General features: G+C 42.9%; 1 protein-coding gene across 1 annotated transcript in view; it reads right to left on the bottom strand.

Moving 5' to 3' along the window:
- The window catches only part of LOC121327812 (trafficking protein particle complex subunit 10-like), a 142,538-nt gene that overhangs the window by 15,799 nt on the left and 108,010 nt on the right, over window positions 1-18,729 (bottom strand). The window contains exons 14-19 of the mRNA XM_041272020.1: window positions 10,087-10,613; window positions 9,551-9,692; window positions 8,768-8,926; window positions 8,006-8,238; window positions 7,397-7,497; window positions 5,597-5,723 (exon numbers count right to left, since the gene is read on the bottom strand). Coding sequence (XP_041127954.1) covers window positions 5,597-5,723; window positions 7,397-7,497; window positions 8,006-8,238; window positions 8,768-8,926; window positions 9,551-9,692; window positions 10,087-10,613 — 1,289 coding nt within the window. The remainder of the gene's footprint in view (window positions 1-5,596; window positions 5,724-7,396; window positions 7,498-8,005; window positions 8,239-8,767; window positions 8,927-9,550; window positions 9,693-10,086; window positions 10,614-18,729) is intronic.

Below are 18,729 nucleotides of genomic sequence, written 5' to 3'. Positions count from 1 at the left end.
TCTGTCTCTGCTATGACGACATATCAAGGGATGAGTCATCATTCAACAGAAGTACAGCAGCAGAACGTCAGGTTATTATCATAACCCTGGTTCTGTGAAATAGAAACATTAACCATCACTAATGGGTTATTCCCCTTTAAGAACCCAAGAACTGAAGCATATATGCCAACAAACTCTCGTGAGAGTGCATGATGCAGTGCGAGTTGCCCCGACAAAAGCACACTGCGGCCATTTGCAAATTCTCTTTTTCTTTTTCACCAAGAGTGAAAGCATCTGAGCTAAGATTTTCATTACTTACTTGATTTGTGCCTTATTAAATATAAATATAGTACTACCCCGGCTGGGATAGTTTCTTCAGGCTTGGGGATTGCCTGTAATTGTGACAGAGTGTAGTATTCGTGCTGCTCATTCTACAGTTACTCTGGTGAGCCAGTGCATCGTCCCCTAGACACCCTTCATCTCTCTTTATGGAGAACCACAGGGTGCAATGAGTCTACTCCCGGGAGGCAAAGAGATCGATCTCCGCTGACCCGAACCGCTCCCATATGAGGCTCACTACCTCGGGATGGAGTGTCCAATCTGCACCGTCCAGAACCTGCCTCGAAAGGAGGTCTGTGGCAGTGTTTACCACTCTAGGTAGATGAATCGCTCGGAGAGAGAGGAGGTGGGTGTGTGCCCAGAGCAGAAGCCTGGTGACCACCCTGTTGAGACTGGGCGACCTCGTACCACCTTGGTGGTTGATGAAAGCCACCACTGTCATGTTGTCCGTCCGGACAAGCACGCATCTCCCCTTGATCTCCAGAAAGAACTGAAGGGTTAGCAACACTGCTTGCAGTTCCACAAGATTGATGTGTCGGCCCAGCCAAGGGGGACGTCACACCTACTGTGCACCCCGACCGTTCCGCACTCCGCCCCAACGTGGTTGGAGGCATCGGTGGTGATCACTTCTCTTCTTGTGACTGCTCCCAGCCTGACGCCTAAGCGCAGGTGCGTTGGTTGTTTCCACCAAGAGAGAGTCTGGAGACAGGGACCATCCTGTTGAACCAAACCTGTAGGGACCACATATGTAAAAGGCCCAGGGGAAGGGATTGAGAAGCTGCTGCCATCAAGCCCAGAAGTTTCTGGAATGTTACCACTGGTAAAGCACTGCCTAACAAATAGCACATTGCAATAAGACAGAAAAAGACCCTATTCCAATTTTCCACTCACCCCCCACCCAGAGTACCTTGAGAACCCACATCACTCCCCGTTAGCAAATGGTACAACCAACATAGACTTTATGATATCAGCAGCTGATTTCCAGGCTAGAACATTCTCACCCCTGGCACCGTGGATCCAAGCCATGGATAGCTCCACATGAACAACACCAAGGTAAGAGAAGATCCATTGGCGATAGGGGAGAGAGTGCGGTGGTTGCCAGCGCAAAGCAATCATCTTTTTTGCGGTAAGGCCTGCCAACCAGCTCTGTCTCTGCTATGACGACATATCAAGGGATGAGTCATCATTCAACAGAAGTACAGCAGCAGAACGTCAGGTTATTATCATAACCCTGGTTCTGTGAAATAGAAACATTAACCATCACTAATGGGTTATTCCCCTTTAAGAACCCAAGAACTGAAGCATATATGCCAATAAACTCTGTGAGAGTGCATGATGCAGTACGAGTTGCCCCGACAAAAGCACACTGCGGCCATTTGCAAATTCTCTTTTTCTTTTTCACCAAGAGTGAAAGCATCTGAGCTAAGATTTTCATTACTTACTTGATTTGTGCCTTATTAAATATAAATATAGTACTACCCCGGCTGGGATAGTTTCTTCAGGCTTGGGGATTGCCTGTAATTGTGACAGAGTGTAGTATTCGTGCTGCTCATTCTACAGTTACTCTGGTGAGCCAGTGCATCGTCCCCTAGACACCCTTCATCTCTCTTTATGGAGAACCACAGGGTGCAATGAGTCTACTCCCGGGAGGCAAAGAGATCGATCTCCGCTGACCCGAACCGCTCCCATATGAGGCTCACTACCTCGGGATGGAGTGTCCAATCTGCACCGTCCAGAACCTGCCTCGAAAGGAGGTCTGTGGCAGTGTTTACCACTCTAGGTAGATGAATCGCTCGGAGAGAGAGGAGGTGGGTGTGTGCCCAGAGCAGAAGCCTGGTGACCACCCTGTTGAGACTGGGCGACCTCGTACCACCTTGGTGGTTGATGAAAGCCACCACTGTCATGTTGTCCGTCCGGACAAGCACGCATCTCCCCTTGATCTCCAGAAAGAACTGAAGGGTTAGCAACACTGCTTGCAGTTCCACAAGATTGATGTGTCGGCCCAGCCAAGGGGGACGTCACACCTACTGTGCACCCCGACCGTTCCGCACTCCGCCCCAACGTGGTTGGAGGCATCGGTGGTGATCACTTCTCTTCTTGTGACTGCTCCCAGCCTGACGCCTAAGCGCAGGTGCGTTGGTTGTTTCCACCAAGAGAGAGTCTGGAGACAGGGACCATCCTGTTGAACCAAACCTGTAGGGACCACATATGTAAAAGGCCCAGGGGAAGGGATTGAGAAGCTGCTGCCATCAAGCCCAGAAGTTTCTGGAATGTTACCACTGGTAAAGCACTGCCTAACCGGAATAGGTCTAGACAGGCCAACATGCTTGTCACCCTGTCAGCTGTCATGGACCGAGAGACCAACTGGCTCTTCGCATGATTCAGACCTAGTCTAAAGAGGTGACCGGTGACGCGTTGCATGTGTTGTCATGCCTGACCTGGTGACAATGCACAAATGAGCTAGTCACCAGGTAGTTTTGAACTCTGAGACTCTCAAGTCTCAGAGTGGCCAGAACAGCGTCCATGCATTTCGTAAAAACTCGTGGTGCCAGGGACAGACTGAACGGCAGTAAACAAAATTCGAAGCCTTTTCCTTGAAAGGCGAACCGAAGGTACTTCTGGTGCACTGGTTTTATGGGAATGTAGAAGTAGGTGTCCTGTAAGTCCACTGTCGTGAACTAGTCGCCTGGCCTGATGGACTGCGACAGCCGTCGCAGGGTCAACATCTTGAACCGCCTGCGGCTCAGGTACAGTTTGACCTGTCTGAGGTCGAGGATCAGACTAAGGCCGCCGTCCTGTATGGGCACCAGAAGGTATTTTGAGTAGAACCCTCCGACTATGTCGGAGAGTGGTAAGCTGTGAATAGCCAGGAGGGTTTCTAGCTCCTGAGCCAGTGAGTTGTGGGCTCGGGGGTCCTTGACCAGCGTATGGACCATTCCCTGAAAGGGGGGTGGTCCATGGCTGAATTGTAAGGAGTAGCCCCGACGTATAGTGGTGAGCACCCAAGAATCGTGGGTGCACTGGTCCCTGGAGAAGAGGCCCTGGGCCTGTGGCAGCAATGTCCTAGAGCTGTTGCTTCAACTTTGGCACCAGCGATTTCTTGCCAGGCGCGTTGCGCTGAAACCACTTGTGCCTACCACACCCTCGGCCTGACGTACCAACAACTGCTGGAGGATCCTGTGGACCGCCCTGAGGCTGCCACTGTGGCTGAGGTGGTGGTCTCTGATACCACTGCTTCTTAGGCGGTGGTACAAGCTTAGGGGCAAGGTCATCAAACACCTTTGTTGCTTCCCTTGCTGCCTTGGACCGAAGCAACATATCATCCCTGGTGTAATGGGGACATCATGCAGTGCAGCCTTATTCCCCTCCGTCAGCCTGGCTTGAGAAAGCCACATCTGACGGCGTGCTGCTACCAATGCTGCCATACTCCGCCCTGTTGCTTGGCTCAGGAGCTTCGCCAGCCATAGCAACATGCAAGAGATTAACTGCAGCTCATCCGTTTGATCAGAGGTGAGTCCCACTTCAGCACCGGCGCTCTAATGTGGCTCTGATAAGCCACCAGGCCTGTATTGTAGTTGACCAAACGTGCAACGAAGGTGTCAGTGGAGTAGGCTTTTTTGAAAAGGACCTCCATGACCCTACATTGCTTGTTCGGGCAAGCGGTGTCCTTGGACAGCAACGCCAGGTTCGCTGGCTGCGCCAAGGCTGGTCTGGTCGATCCCACTGGGTGGAACTGGATCAGTCCCATCTTATCCCCCTCATGCACCCTATAGGTTGTGCCCGACCTAGGGGTCGCAGAGGCTGTGACCAGGTGTTGCCATGATGAGATAAGCTCCTGCCAAAAATCTGGGTGGATGGACGGGGGATACAGATGGAATCTCCTTACGCTCGTCAAACAGTGAGCACCTCTCAGCCTTCATGGCACCTTAAAAGCTTCATTGGTACAGCTCCCTAGGTAACGGAGGTATGGGCAGCGAATCCGATGCCGCTTGTTCTTCCAATACAAACCCCTCTTGCTCCTCCGTTTCTTCCGAAGCAAGGACAGAGAGAGCATCCTCCATTTCCTCCCCCACCCAGGGGGGAGAGAGAAGTCACCGTCTGTGATGGAACAGGTGCCTGTACTGGCAACAACTGGGTCAGAGTTGATTGCTGTTGCTGGAACATCTCGCATATATTACGCCAGCGGTCCGATGACCTGGACCTCCACTTCTTACTCCTTGGGGGGCGGGGGGGAGGAGAAGAAGAAGCAGGAGAAGAAGAACACAAGGAAGAGGAAGTGGGGCTTCTCCTGTGTCCCTTCCTAGAGGTAGGCTCCCTGGAGCTACGTGCCCTGGCACTGCGCTCTACAGAATGGGGCCTCTGGCTACTCCCTAGAGCGCCCCCTACTGCTATAAGTTGTCTGAATTTCTATTCAGGTTAGACAGTATCAAAGGATTAATACCCACGAGGTAATGGTTACATTTCGTACTTGAAAGGGAACCACAAATGTTCCCTGCCATGCACATCCATTGACTATATAAGTCTCAAAAGTGCAGTTATTTTTGTATTTTCACTTTACACAATGATATCTGCTACAAAACTATGTTAAAGAAATCTCTGTTTGTAAGCCTGCCTTTAGTTATTAAGTAAATGTTAATAGGTAGTTATCTATGGGGGCAGGTTTGTTTATTTCTTTAAAAGGCTGCTGGAAAATGTGTATCTATGAACTACTAAGAGATTGTTCCATTTAGTGAACAGTTACTATAAATTGCTGATTATATCCAGTTCACTAGATGGACTGGTCCATACAACTATGCTTACGGTGAATGAAAAGCTGGCAACTAGAACAGAAGAGCCGCTTCTGTATCTTATGTCCTTAGTTCGTGTTGAGTGCTTTAGTGCAAATGCATTATTTAAAAAAATATGACCATTATACAAACCCACAAAATTTTCTTGTTTTACTTTCAAATTTCGATAATAAATAGAGTCAATAAACAAGGCAGAATAACAAATTATATAACATATAAATCTTTATGTTATCCATATTACTATTTGATGGTTATCCATGGTTACAATACTTTGTTTGACCCCTTGAACCTCTTAATTTGCAATGGACTTCTGCACCATTTTAGCATTTGTTTTTAGACTTTTGTATTTCATACAATCTCTCAATTGTTAATTACAAATCAGGATTTTTATTTTTATTTTTTACAATTTTTTTTTTTTTTACAAATATCAAATTATTTTCAAAAGTAATAATCGTTCAACACTAGCTCCCCTCAAAAGTTTGAGTCTTTACCTGGCGAGTTTTAACATTCATAGACACCAGCTCAATGTTTGGGCACTTCAAGCTTTCTGTCAGGTTGTGGTCTAACAGATGAAAGCTCACTTCTGACATATTCTGCAGGCACACCTGTATGTATTTCCTGTGAAAAAGAAAGGGCAGGGTTAGTGTCTTAATACAAGACAGTGGTGAGGTTTAACCCCTTTATCTAGTGTGGTTTAACATTTCAAGTATGTAGACCTAAAAACTGAAAAAAAAACAATCTATGGCATATAATATGTACAGTATAACCTTCACTTTGTGTTTTTTTTAGAGGACAACATGAAACCTACAGACATCATATATTTGTTTATGGTATTTATGGTATTTTTTTTACTCATGAAAAAATAGTCTTTCCTAAAGATATTTCAAAGCCACACTTCCAAAGCTTCCCTGCATTCTAACTCAAGAGGTCACATGAAGGATGGCAGAGACAGAAAAAATGCGTCATGGAAAAGCAATGACTGGCTGCTGAGGAGTGTTCAAGTGTGAAGCTTCTGGGAATTTGAGGTCTTGTAAAACCTTTCAGTAACAAATGCTGCTCCAAGACCCGGATGTACTGTGCAGCATTTCAATATCAAGAAGTGATCAGTAAACGTTGTTTATTAATAGCAAAATGTATAATTGAAAAATAAACACACAATTACCATAATATGTAAATGTTTTCTATACTGTAGGGTTATGTGAGGCAAAGATTTACCCCACTAAGTAATGACTGGTTTAATATGTTTAACGTTTAAATATTATATTATATTATACATAAATAAAAAGAGCATGTTTCAAAATGTATTTATAAATTTGGGAAAATCATGAATACGTAATACACTTTAAATTTAGAATATAACATTATAATCTTATTCATGATTTAAATTAATTATAATCTTATTAATGTCTCCAATTAATGTTTTGTCAAATGTCTGAAATCATTCCACCCACTACTACAGTGAATGTGTGAATTTTTTCTGCATCCTGTGTTATTAGCTTTGTAGGTTAGATCCTGGGTGTTGATATTCACTAAAGAAATTTAATAGAAGTTTGTCCGTTTAACCGACATATCTCCCTAAATTAAAAGTAGCTGTTACTTAAATGATAATGGCATTGCTGTGGCATGTTACATAGAAATAATGGAGGTCATGAATCAATTACTTGAACAAGGGAGTTTCATTATTACAACTTTCTAAAGGTATTTATTTTTTTACCGCTCTGTCTGAAATAATCATTGTTGTCCACTGAAAGTTGAGAGCAGGGCTTCACTGTCCCCTTCATCAGTAAATCAGTGATTTTAATACAGATATTGTTAATTGGCATCAACTTTTCCATTACTGAGTTATAAAATAATGACTAAACTCCATAGAAAACAATGGGAAAGCAGTGTCCAGTTGTTGTATAATTTAATACAAGAACATTCCTCTCTCAAGTTTATCGCTGATTAACAGCAATACTATTTTGAGTCTTGCAAAAATAACTATATCTCAATTGTTGTATCTCCATTCCCTTTTATTAAACTGTTTTCTGTGGGTGGAATCAATGTAAAAAATGTGAACAAAATGTTTTTCTAACCTTTCAATCCAGTCTAGGACTTATTTACACATCTAAAAAAAGCAAAGAGCAGAAGAGAGAGAGAGACATTCCAAGAAATATTTTTCTGGAATGTAATGTCTTACTGGACTACATGGTCTTGACACTTATTGAGCACTCATACCAAGCTTCTGTAACATGCAATAATTATCGTCTCTGTGTAAAAGAACTGCACTCATAATTAATGGCATGCGTCACCTCTTTCCAGCAGATAGCAAGGATTGCGCAGCTTTAAAGGGGTTGTAGAACGTCAAGGCAATAATTGTAGAATAAATAGACCATGGGCAGTCAATAGACATCTAGAAAAAGAACCAAACCCCTGTTATAAGCACATCAATACTTAGGTAAAAAACATCAGGTTACCCTGCTGTCCCGAAATAGAAATGTAGCCATTACCGAATGGGTATTAACCTCTTTAAGACCCGAAACCTGAATAAATATATCAAAGCTGCTCGCACAGCCTGTGACACTGTCATGGCCTGCCCCTGGGGCATAAAATGACTGCGCTCACAGATCTCAGCATCATTTTTCCTTCAAGCCTGCTGCAATCATGGATGCAGCAACCTTGAAGGTTAATTGTTAAATTTCTAATTCAGGGAACCAGGGTACAAATGTAACCATTACCGAATGGGTCAGTACACCCAAGCCTCTGTTTAGACAGGGCTTGACCAAGGGACTTTGCCTCATAGCAGACAAACAATTGTTCCCCTCGTTTTACTCCACTCAGAAAATATGCCCCTGCACATAAAAATAGGTCCCTAAGTATTTTAAAACATTTGCCAAAATAAACAATCAAAATGTATTTACCTTTTGAGCGATGGAGGCCTGGCAGGAGTCTGGCTTCTCATTCTCTTTGGTTTTCCAATGGAGCTCTCCATTGGTCAGCCTCTCATTGTCAAATGGTTTTGAGAGGGTGGAGAGGATGTGGCAAATTACTTCCAGTTCAAATTCAATGACATGATAAGCAGGAGTAAGTGGCAACATAATGCTGGTAACCTTCTCGGATGACTGGATCATCAATACACTTTCCTCAACTTTTTCTGGAGGGGGAAAACCAAAAAAGGACTACTTTCACAAGTTAAAAAGTATAATAAATAAGGCCAGTTTTACAAAGCACTTATAGCAGGCCAATCATGCTGTTTCATAACACAATATTTCACAGCACTGCATTTACACTCCAGTTACTTAAGCTAAAATGTTCTTTTCTTTCAGTTTACTTTCTTAACTGTACCAGATTTAGAGTACCTAGAAGTGCCTTGTGAAATTGGCCTTACCCTCTTTAGTATAACTTTCTCACAAGTTCCCAATCTTGGAAATAGGCAGACTGGATGACATTGTACTGATGTTACTGTTTTTTGATTTGCTATCTTTGTTTTCATTTTATAGCCATTTTTTCTGTTAAGCACTGTAATATAGCTTCATGAGTTAAGGTTTAGGTCCCCCTCCCCACCTTATCCTTTCACTCACATTTGCTACTCATAGGAATCTGTGTGGCATCCGATAAGGTCCTATTTGCTGTAACACAGGAAGTGAATGTGGAATCCAGTGAAAAGACTACTGTGGCCTCACCTCCCGTGTTGGACAATATTGTTGCAGTATTCCCAGGAGAATACAGGATATGCATGGCATCAACATTGCTTAGCTGTAGTACATCCCCTTTCTTTATTGCATAGTGCCCAGTAATTATTGTAAACTTCAGTTTTTGGGCAATCCCTGCCAAAAGACTGTCTGTAATATACATAAACAGAGAGACAGGTAAGCATATGATGCATTTCCAATTACAGTTTGTTAATTCAGTATTTGTACAGTATATTCATTATATATGCTCAGATTGTAGGGGGTTTATTTCGGCCATGTTAACATAAAATTCTATATAATTATGATTCCTATTCGTAGGAATTATTAAACACACCAGAATGACTTAACACATCGAAGTAGTTGCACATCAGCTTAACTCGTCCACTGCATAAACGTCTTAAACGCCACTCCAGTACAGGCCGGTTGAGCACAAAACTATTCTAATACACTAATGTGTCTGTCATTTTTTCAGTATAATACACTGAAACTATTTTAGTAGCTATCCTAGTACTTTCTGTAAAGTTACTCAGTGCTCGAAGTATTAATGCTCACTTTTGGGTTTTTTTAGACACTTGTGATGTTTTGTTTTGTAGACGCACACTTAAGTCTAAACGGTATTGCACTGTAACGTATAAATAAATAAAAAATACCAAATCAACAGGGATGAGAGACAGAATCTTAATATCAAACTGTTAATCCCTAGTATACCTTCCTGAATATTTGAGCATTAAAGCACATATGCATGTACAGTACTCACAGCAACATACAGTTTACCTGTCAGTGGCTCAACCTTGAGTTGGGGCTCTTGAGAATAGACATCATACTGCACAATGGGGTAGATGTGGGGGAGAACAAACTGCACGCTTCCCACTGTTGCACACAGCTGACGAAGGGTGTACATCCCTGGCTCGTGGGTCTGAAATGTGAGATTTGTTAATTTATTTACTCGCTGTCCCCAAACAGTGCTCCAGAAGCTCTTATATGGAATACAACGCTCAATTGCTTAATTTTCGGAATGTTTTACACATTATTCTAATAAATGTTATCCTAAAAAATGAAAATTTTCATTCTCGTATTATCTTCTATAGTGGTCTTCCTACAATGTGATCAAAAATAAATTTGTTTATTGAAAAATAGAAAAATCAATGGTGGTTCCTACTGCAAGCAGTAGTAGCTTGAACTGGCCTAATTTCAATAGCTCTCAGAGTACATTTACAGGGGCGAGAGGATACCTGTATCCCTACATAAGCTGAGTAAATTCGATGTTCTGATAAAGGTGCACAGAAAGCTATTTGACTTGTTGAACTTACCGGCGCAGTAAATACTATCTTGTTAAAACCTGGCTCTAGCAATACATCAGTTGTTTTGAGGACCTGTGCGCTGTCTTCCAGTGAAACTCCAGATGGCGTCTCTATGGAGGAAACACTCTCCTGGTGGCGCAGCAGCAGGTGCACATTCTTGCAGATGACGCCGGTGGAGTTGAGCGAGTTGTCAGAGGGGCTCTTGTCATGCATCTCGTACAGCTCCAGTGAGGGCAAACTGACTCGTGGAGAGTGCCCAGCAGGAGGGTCGGTTTGAATGTGAATAATGCCATTGTTCCCACCTGCCATTACCCGCTGTTTGCTCAGGGACTCTACTGCATTGTGGAAGCAGTTTTTCTCATTGCTGAAGTGCACGCTGGCTGCCACTTGCCCCACCCACACAGGGACTGGCATGTGGCTGTGTAGGCTCAGCTCAATGGTCAAGGAGCCACCTACGTGGACCACGGCTGAGCAAGGTTTGAAGTGCAGCTGCCTTAGTTGTGCAAATGAGCTCATCCCCAAAACCACCTTTTGTACTACAGAGCAAAGTAAGAAAAAAAGAAGAAAATAAGAATGATTTCATTTAAACTTGCTAGTGAATGTTAGTGATATAAAGTCACGGTTGTAAATAATTATAGCGGAGAGCTAAAAATTAAAGCATTACATATGGCAGAAAGCCTATATATACCCCAATACTATCAATAACTTGTGCTAAATCTGACAGGTTTAATAATGTTTTCGCTAGATTTCTGAACATACGAAAAGGGGATGTGGCAGCTGTGCGCATGAGAACCAAGTGAGTGAGACCGTTCCACTGTACTGGATTGGGAGCCCTAGAATATAGTTAAGCACATGTTAATCAAACCTAGGTTTTCATTTTGTAATAATAATTGTCTGTGATATTTTTCTACATGGTTGTGCATTCAACATTGAGGAATCTCACTGTAACTTGTTAATTGAGGAAATGATTCCCTCGGTAGCTTAATGAATTGAGCTACTGAGAAGTATGAATGTATATAAACCCCCTAGTTGTAAAAATTTTATATTTATAGCAAATAAAGATGTATTAGTATTAGCATATTTCATATTACGAGAGAATATTTTGCAGTCCAATTTTTGTATATACAGTGCCTATAGAAAGTCTACACCCCCTTTCAAAATGTTCACCTTTTGTTGCCTTATAGCCTGGAATTAAAATGTATTAAAATAGTTTTTTTCATTTATCTACACATCCTACCCCACAACTTCCAAGTGAAAAAAAATATTCTAGAAATTTGAAGAAAATTAATTAAAAATAAATTAAAGGGGTAATTAGGGTCAGCTGTTTGAATACTTTGGTTAACAATCAGGCCTGATTTGGGCCAGCTCTGCCCAATACAAATCTGACTAACTTTGGCCCTTACCATCAGAGTGAAATTGTCAGCACACAGGTTCTAGAGGCAGATCATGCCATAATTAAAAGAAATTCCTGAAGACCTCTGGAAAAAAGTTGTTGATGCCTGTTAAACCCAGTCTAGAAAGGGTTACAAAGCCATTTCTAAGGCTCTGGGGCTCCATCAAAACAGTCAGAGCCATATTGTCCAAATGAAGAAAGTTTGGGACAGTAGTGAATCTTCCCAGGAGTGGCCGTCCTGCCAAAATCTCTCCAAGAGCAAGGCGTAAAATTGTCCAGGAATTCATAAAGAACCCTAGAACAACATCCAGGGATCTGCAGGCCTCTCTCACCTCGGATAAAGTCAGTGTTCATGTCTCCATGATCAGAAAATCACTGGGCAAAAATGGGATTCATGGCCGAGTAGCAAGGCAGACCACTGCTCACCAAGAAGAACCTGAATGCTCGTCTCAAGTTTGCCAAAAAGCACCTGGATGATCCTCAAGAGTTCTGGAACAATGTTCTATGGACAGATGAGTCAAAAGTGGAACATATTTGGCCAACACTGGCCCCGATATGTCTGGCTAAAACCAAACACTGCATTCTACAGTAAGGGCCTCATACAAACGGTCAAGCATGGTGGTGGTAGTGTCATGATTTGGGGATGCTTTGCTGCATCAGGACCTGGACGACTTGCCATCATTGAAGGAACCATTAATTCTGCTCTGTATCAGAGAATTCTACAGGACAATGTCAGGCCATCCGTCCGTGAGCTGAAGCTGAAGCACAGCTGGGTCATGCAGCAAGACAATGATCCGAAACAAAAAAGCAAGTCTACATCAGAATGGTTGAAGAACAAGCAATTTAAAGTTTTGAAATGGCCTAGTCAAAGTCCAGACCTAAACCTCACGGAGATTTTGTGGCAAAACCTGAAACGAGCAGTTTATGCTCAAAAACATACAAATGTCACTGAGTTGAAGCAGTTTTGCATGAAGGAGTGGGCCAAAATCCCTCCACGGCGCTGTAAGAGACTGATCAATAACTACTTCAAAGCAATGACTCAACCATGAGCACCAAGGTGCTTTCAAAAGAACTCCGGGACAAAGTTGTTGAAAGGCACAGATCAGGGGATGGGTATAAAAAATAGCAAAGGCCTTGAACATCCCTTGGCGCACAGTCAAGATGATTATTAAGAAGTGGAAGGTGGAAGGCTCCACCAAGACCCTGTCTAGATCAGACTGTCCCTCCAAACTGGATGACCGAGCAAGAAGGAGAATGATCAGAGAGGCTACCAAGAGGCCAGTGTCAACTTTGCAAGAACTACAGGCTTTTATGGCCAAGACTGGTCAAAATGTGCATGTGACAACAATATCCCAAGGTGGCAAGAAGGAAGCCATTACTCAAGAAAGCCCACCTTGAATCCTGCTTGAAGTATGCAAAAAAACAGTCAGATTCTGTAGCCATGTGGCAAAAAGTTTTGTGATCTGACGAAACTAAAATGGAAAGTTTTTGGCCTAAATCAAAGAGTTATGTTTGGCACAAACCCAACACAGCACATCACCCAAAGAACACCATCCCTACTGTGAAGCACAGTGGTGGCAGCATCATGTTATGGGAATGTTTCTCATCAGCAGGGACTGGGGCACTTGTCAGGATAGAAGGGAAAATGAATGTAGCAAAGTATAGAGAAGTCCTTGAGGAAAACCTGCTGCACTCTGCAAGAAAGCTGAAACTGGGACGGAAGTTCACCTTTCAGCATTGCAACAACCCAAAGCACACAGTCAAATCTACACTGGAGTGACTAAGGAACAAAAAGGTAAATGTCCTTGAGTGGCCCAGTCAGAGCCCAGACCTAAATCAAATCGAAAATTTGTGGCATGACTTGGGAAGATTGCTGTCCATCAACACTCCCCAAGGAACTTGAGAGAGCTTGAACACTTTTGTAAAGAATGGTCAAATATTGCCAAATCTTGGTGTGCAAAGTTGTGAGAGACCTATCCCAGCAGACTCACAGCTGTAATTGCTGCCAAAGGTGCTTCCACCAAGTATTAACTCAGGGGGGTGGAGACTTATCCAATTATCTTTCAGTTTTGTATTTTTGTATTTTTAATATATCACATATAACATTTTTTATATACACACAACATATTACTTCAATTTCACACCGCATCGTTTATTTTAAATTGATAAAAATGACTGCGGTGCTTAAGAGGGCGGCCTTTATACGAGGACAATCTTTATTAATAATACTATGATTTCAAACACTGCAATATTTTATTAAGTGATTTATGACATTTTAGAAGTATTGCAGTTGCTTATTTTCTGTAATACAGTAGCCTACCAGTATGTAGCAGCGTGTATGGCTAACCTACTTTGACTACAGTACATTTATTGGTGAGTTATCGACAGCCTATTAGGTGGGAGTTGGAAGGTCAGGGGAGTACTGTACTGTACAGAATATCAGTTTGACTTCTGTAAAAACTACAATATAACCTACTTGGTTATTTTTTTTCTCACTGTAACTTGCTTGTTTGTAATTTCTCTGCAAGAGAAACCGAAGCTAAATATTCTCATCGATAGTAATACTGTTTTTATTTGTATGTGAATTGTACTACCATAAAATAAAATGTGTGCATTAGTTTGCAATTCACATGCTACATTGAGGCTCCCTCGGGGGCGTTACATGTACATAGTGTTGCGCATTTATTGGTTTACTGAATGTGTTTTTTTAGTAGTAGTTTATTCGAGGGTGGCCTCTGTTATAAAGCTAATATATGACTGCTGTGTCAATACGAGGGCGTCTTTAAATCAAGGGCTGTCCCAGATGGAAGTAATAAGGTATTAATTTTATATATATACACATTATACACACACACACACAAACACATATATATATATATATATATATATATATATATATATATATATATATATATATATATATATATATATATATATATATTACTGCACTCCATTTATAAGAATAACTGATATATGAATCAACCGCATATAGTGATCAAAACCACTGGGACAAAATCATTCCTATACTAACCAATGTAAAATACTCTACATGTAAGAATCAAGCAATCCTCTTGTAAGAATCATTTCGGGGCAAACTGACTACATGTAATACGGTACTTGATCAAGTGCAATGACGTGTAGAGCCAATAAAGCTGTTTTTGAACTTAAATCACATCTCGCATGATTAGGCACGTACGCAGCGTGGATAGTGCAATGATGCAAGAAACACTGCATTATTTGTAATGAAAAACGTGACTGTGCCACTACATTGTGCAGGTATGGTGTTCTCTGTTAGTGAAAGTGTGTTTAAAAAAGTGAGTACATGTTCATTGAATACATATCGAGTACAGTAGTGTTAGTGTGTGATATGCATGCAGAGGGAGTGGGATTGCAGTCCGGTGAGGAGGAGGAGGAGAAAGGGGGGGATTGCAGAGCTTTGCATCTCCACTCAATAAAAAACTGAGATTTGCATCGCAACAGAAAATAAGTAAGCCACAGATGCTTAAATGCAGTGGTAGTCCTGAGAGTAAAATACTGTACCGTAATGCCCTTTTAATTCAAAAGCCATTACAGGTGTTAGGGACCGTTGTGTGTAATATCAGATATTATTATGAAACAAGCAATGACCAGAAAAGTTTTTGTTGCACGAAGCTGGCTTTCTTTTATTTATCCAAACAGGAGTGAGGAACACCGGAACAGATATTGCATTTGGGTACAAATGTGGCTACAGAGAGAAAAAAATAAAATAAAAAATAACTAAATAAATAGAAAAATAGAAATAGAAACAGTTGACTGTCACAAGGAGGCTATACTCTGATAATCAGGTTCCCCCTCAGCCCTTTACAGGGCATCAACTAGTTCTAACAAACCAACACACTCAGTGTGGGGCTTGATACAGGCTATTTATACCCAACTGTGAAAGGGTGGCTTGCAGTAGTGACGTCAGACCAGAAACACAGACTCCTAACAGTGAGGAATGGCGGGGCAAAGTGAGACGCTAAGGCGTCCAGCGTTTTATTAAATAATACTCACTAGATTTAAACAAACACAAAACAAAAGGGCACAAGGGCTAAACAAACAAATAGTAAACAAATAGTATGCTGGTTGCGATGAGATTAAATAAGGATGCGTGGCTGTCAGCTAGTTAAATAATCAGCATCCTCACGAGGTTTTAAAAAATAAAAACAATAACCTGGCGGACGGCGTCTCGCTCGTCAGGCCAAACAATACATAATAATAATAACAAATAATAATATTGGACAGCTTTTGCCGTCGCATTAATACATAAATCAAAACAATAATAAACAAAGGGGCGGGACACTCCGCCACAAATGCTCCCCCTTGTGCGCAGCACACATGGCCTAAAAAGGCCACCTCCCACCTTAGTCCCCAAAGTCCTGGTTTATAGTCCCGGCCCAGGAACAGGGGCAGCAACGGGCCAAAGGTGGCGGCCAGGCTGACTGTACACAGGTCGGCTCCTCCGGCCAAGGCAATCCTGGCCGCCGCCCGGTTGTCTGTGGGGGTGGTCTCCTGACCCTTCTCTGTAGCTGGCAGCTCCCCTTTGTGGGGCGCAGACCACCAAATTCCCTGCAGAAAAGCAGGGCTGACAGCAACTGCAGGCGAAGGAGTTCCGGTAGCAGCAGGACCCTCGGGAGGAGACGGCAGCAGCAGCGGACCCTCAGGAGGCGAACTCGAGAGAGGAGCCCCTGGCCATAGAGGCGGCAGCGGGAGCTCCACTTCACCCCAGGCAATGCGGAGCAGCAGGCAACCCCAGGCGATGCATGGCAGGAATCCTTGGGCAGAGCGAGGCGGGCATCCTTGGGCAGAGAGAGGCAGGCATCCTTGGGCGGTAGAGACGGAACAAGCAGGAATTCATCCTCTGCTGGTGGAGGTGGGAGCTGCAAGCAGTCCTCCCATAGTGGTGGAGGCGGAACCAGCAGGAACTCACCCTCTGCTGGTGGAGGTGGGAACAGCAGGCACTTTTCCTTTGCTGTTCTCATCCTGGGCTGTGGACCTGGGGGCTTCCCTTTCTTTGGCTGCAGACACTCGGCGTCCTCCCTCTTGGGCTGTGGACGTTCATGCTCCTGCCCCTCAGGCTGTGGAGACGAAACCAACAGGAATTTTCCCTCTGATGCTGGAGACGGCAGCGATGGCTCCTCTTCCTCCGATGCTGGAGACAGCAGCGATGGCTCTTCTCCCTCTGATGCTGGAGATAGCGGGGCTTCCCCCTCTTGTACTGGAGATAGCGAGGCTTCTCCCTCTTGCACTGGAACCAGTAGCAGGGCCTCTCCCATATCCGCAGCCAAGTAGTTGAGCACCATGGCTGCTATGTCTGGGAGGGATGCTGTTCCCAGGCTTCCCAGCACTCTCTATCTCGGGACAACAGGCTTGCAGGCTTGCAGTGGTGACGTCAGACTAGAAACAGACTCCAAACAGTGAGGAATGGCGGGGCAAACTGAGACACTACGGCGTTCAGCGTTTTATTAAACAAACACAAAACGGCACAAGGGCCAAACAAACAAATAGTATGCTGGTCTCTTGACACATGCAGGCATGCAGCAGTCTCTTGACACAGGGTTGGTACCGACAGACTGGAAAATTGCAAACGTAATACCGATCCACAAAAAGGGAAACAAAACTGAACCAGGTAACTACAGACCAGTAAGCCTGACTTCTATTATATGCAAACTTATGGAAACTATAATAAGATCCAAAATGGAAAATTACCTATATGGTAACAGGGTCCTGGGAGACAGTCAACATGGTTTTAGGAAAGGGAGATCGTGTCTAACTAACTTGCTTGATTTTTTTGAGGATGCAACATCGATAATGGATAATTGCAAAGCATATGACATGGTTTATTTAGATTTCCAGAAAGCTTTTGACAAAGTCCCGCACAAAAGATTAATTCTCAAACTGAACGCAGTTGGGATTCAAGGAAACACATGTACATGGATTAGGGAGTGGTTAACATGTAGAAAACAGAAAGTACTGATTAGAGTAAAAACACTCAGAATGGAGTGTGGTAACCCGTGGTGTACCACAGGGATCAGTATTAGGTCCTCTGCTATTCCTAATCTACATTAATGATTTAGATTCTGGTATAGTAAGCAAACTTGTTCAATTTGCAGATGACGCAAAAGTAGGAGGAGTGGCAAACACTGTTGCAGCAGCAAAGGTCATTCAAAATGATCTAGACAAGATTCAGAACTGGGCAGACACATGGCAAATGACATTTAATAGAGAAAAGTGTAAGGTACTACACGCAGGAAATAAAAATGTACATTATAAATATCATATGGGAGATACTGGAATCTATGAAAAAGACCTAGGAGTTTTTGTTGACTCAGAAATGTCTTCATCTAGACAATGTGGGGAAGCTATAAAAAAGGCTAACAAGATGCTCGGATACATTGTGAAAAGTGTTGAATTTAAATCAAGGGAAGTAATGTTAAAACTGTACAATGCACTAGTAAGACCGCATCTTAAATATTGTGTGCAGTTCTGGTCACCTCGCTACAAAAAAGATATTGCTGCTCTAGAAAGAGTGCAAAGAAGAGCGACCAGAATTATTCCTGGCTTAAAAGGCATGTCATATGCAGACAGGCTAAAATAATTGAATCTGTTCAGTCTTGAACAAAAAAGACTACGTGGCGACCTAATTCAAGCATTCAAAATTCTAAAAGGTATTGACAGTGTCGACCCAAGGGACTTTTTCAGCCTGAAAAAAAGAAACAAGGACCAGGGGTCACAAATGGAGTTTAGACAAAGGGGTATTCAGAACAGAAAATAGGAGGCACTTTTTTACACAGAGAATTGTGAGGGTCTGGAATCAACTCCCCAGTAATGTTGTTGAAGCTAACACCCTGGGATCCTTCAAGAAGCTGCTTGATGAGATTTTGGGATTAATAAGCTACTAACAACCAAACGAGCAAGATGGGCCGAATGGCCTCCTCTCGTTTGTAAACTTTCTTATGTTCTTATGTTCTTATGTTCAAAGCCGCAGCAGGACAAAACAAGCAACGGGCTGTAGTGCACACAATACGCATAATTAGTAAAAATATTACAGCGATTAGTTGAAATATCACATATAATTTGTATAAAAACACAATAAATGCAAAAAATACACAGATAGAAGCAACAACATACTTATCTGAACAAGGCTCTCTGATCATGTCAGTCTTGAAAGGAAAAATGGCACTGAGATCTGTGAGCGCAGTCCTTTTGTGCCCTCGGGGGTGGGCTATAACTGCATCACA

Source organism: Polyodon spathula, chromosome 15, assembly GCF_017654505.1.
Source record: "Polyodon spathula isolate WHYD16114869_AA chromosome 15, ASM1765450v1, whole genome shotgun sequence".
NCBI lineage: Eukaryota > Metazoa > Chordata > Actinopteri > Acipenseriformes > Polyodontidae > Polyodon > Polyodon spathula.
The sequence above is the reverse complement of the archived record's forward strand: the minus strand, read 5'-3'. Positions and strand labels throughout refer to the sequence as shown.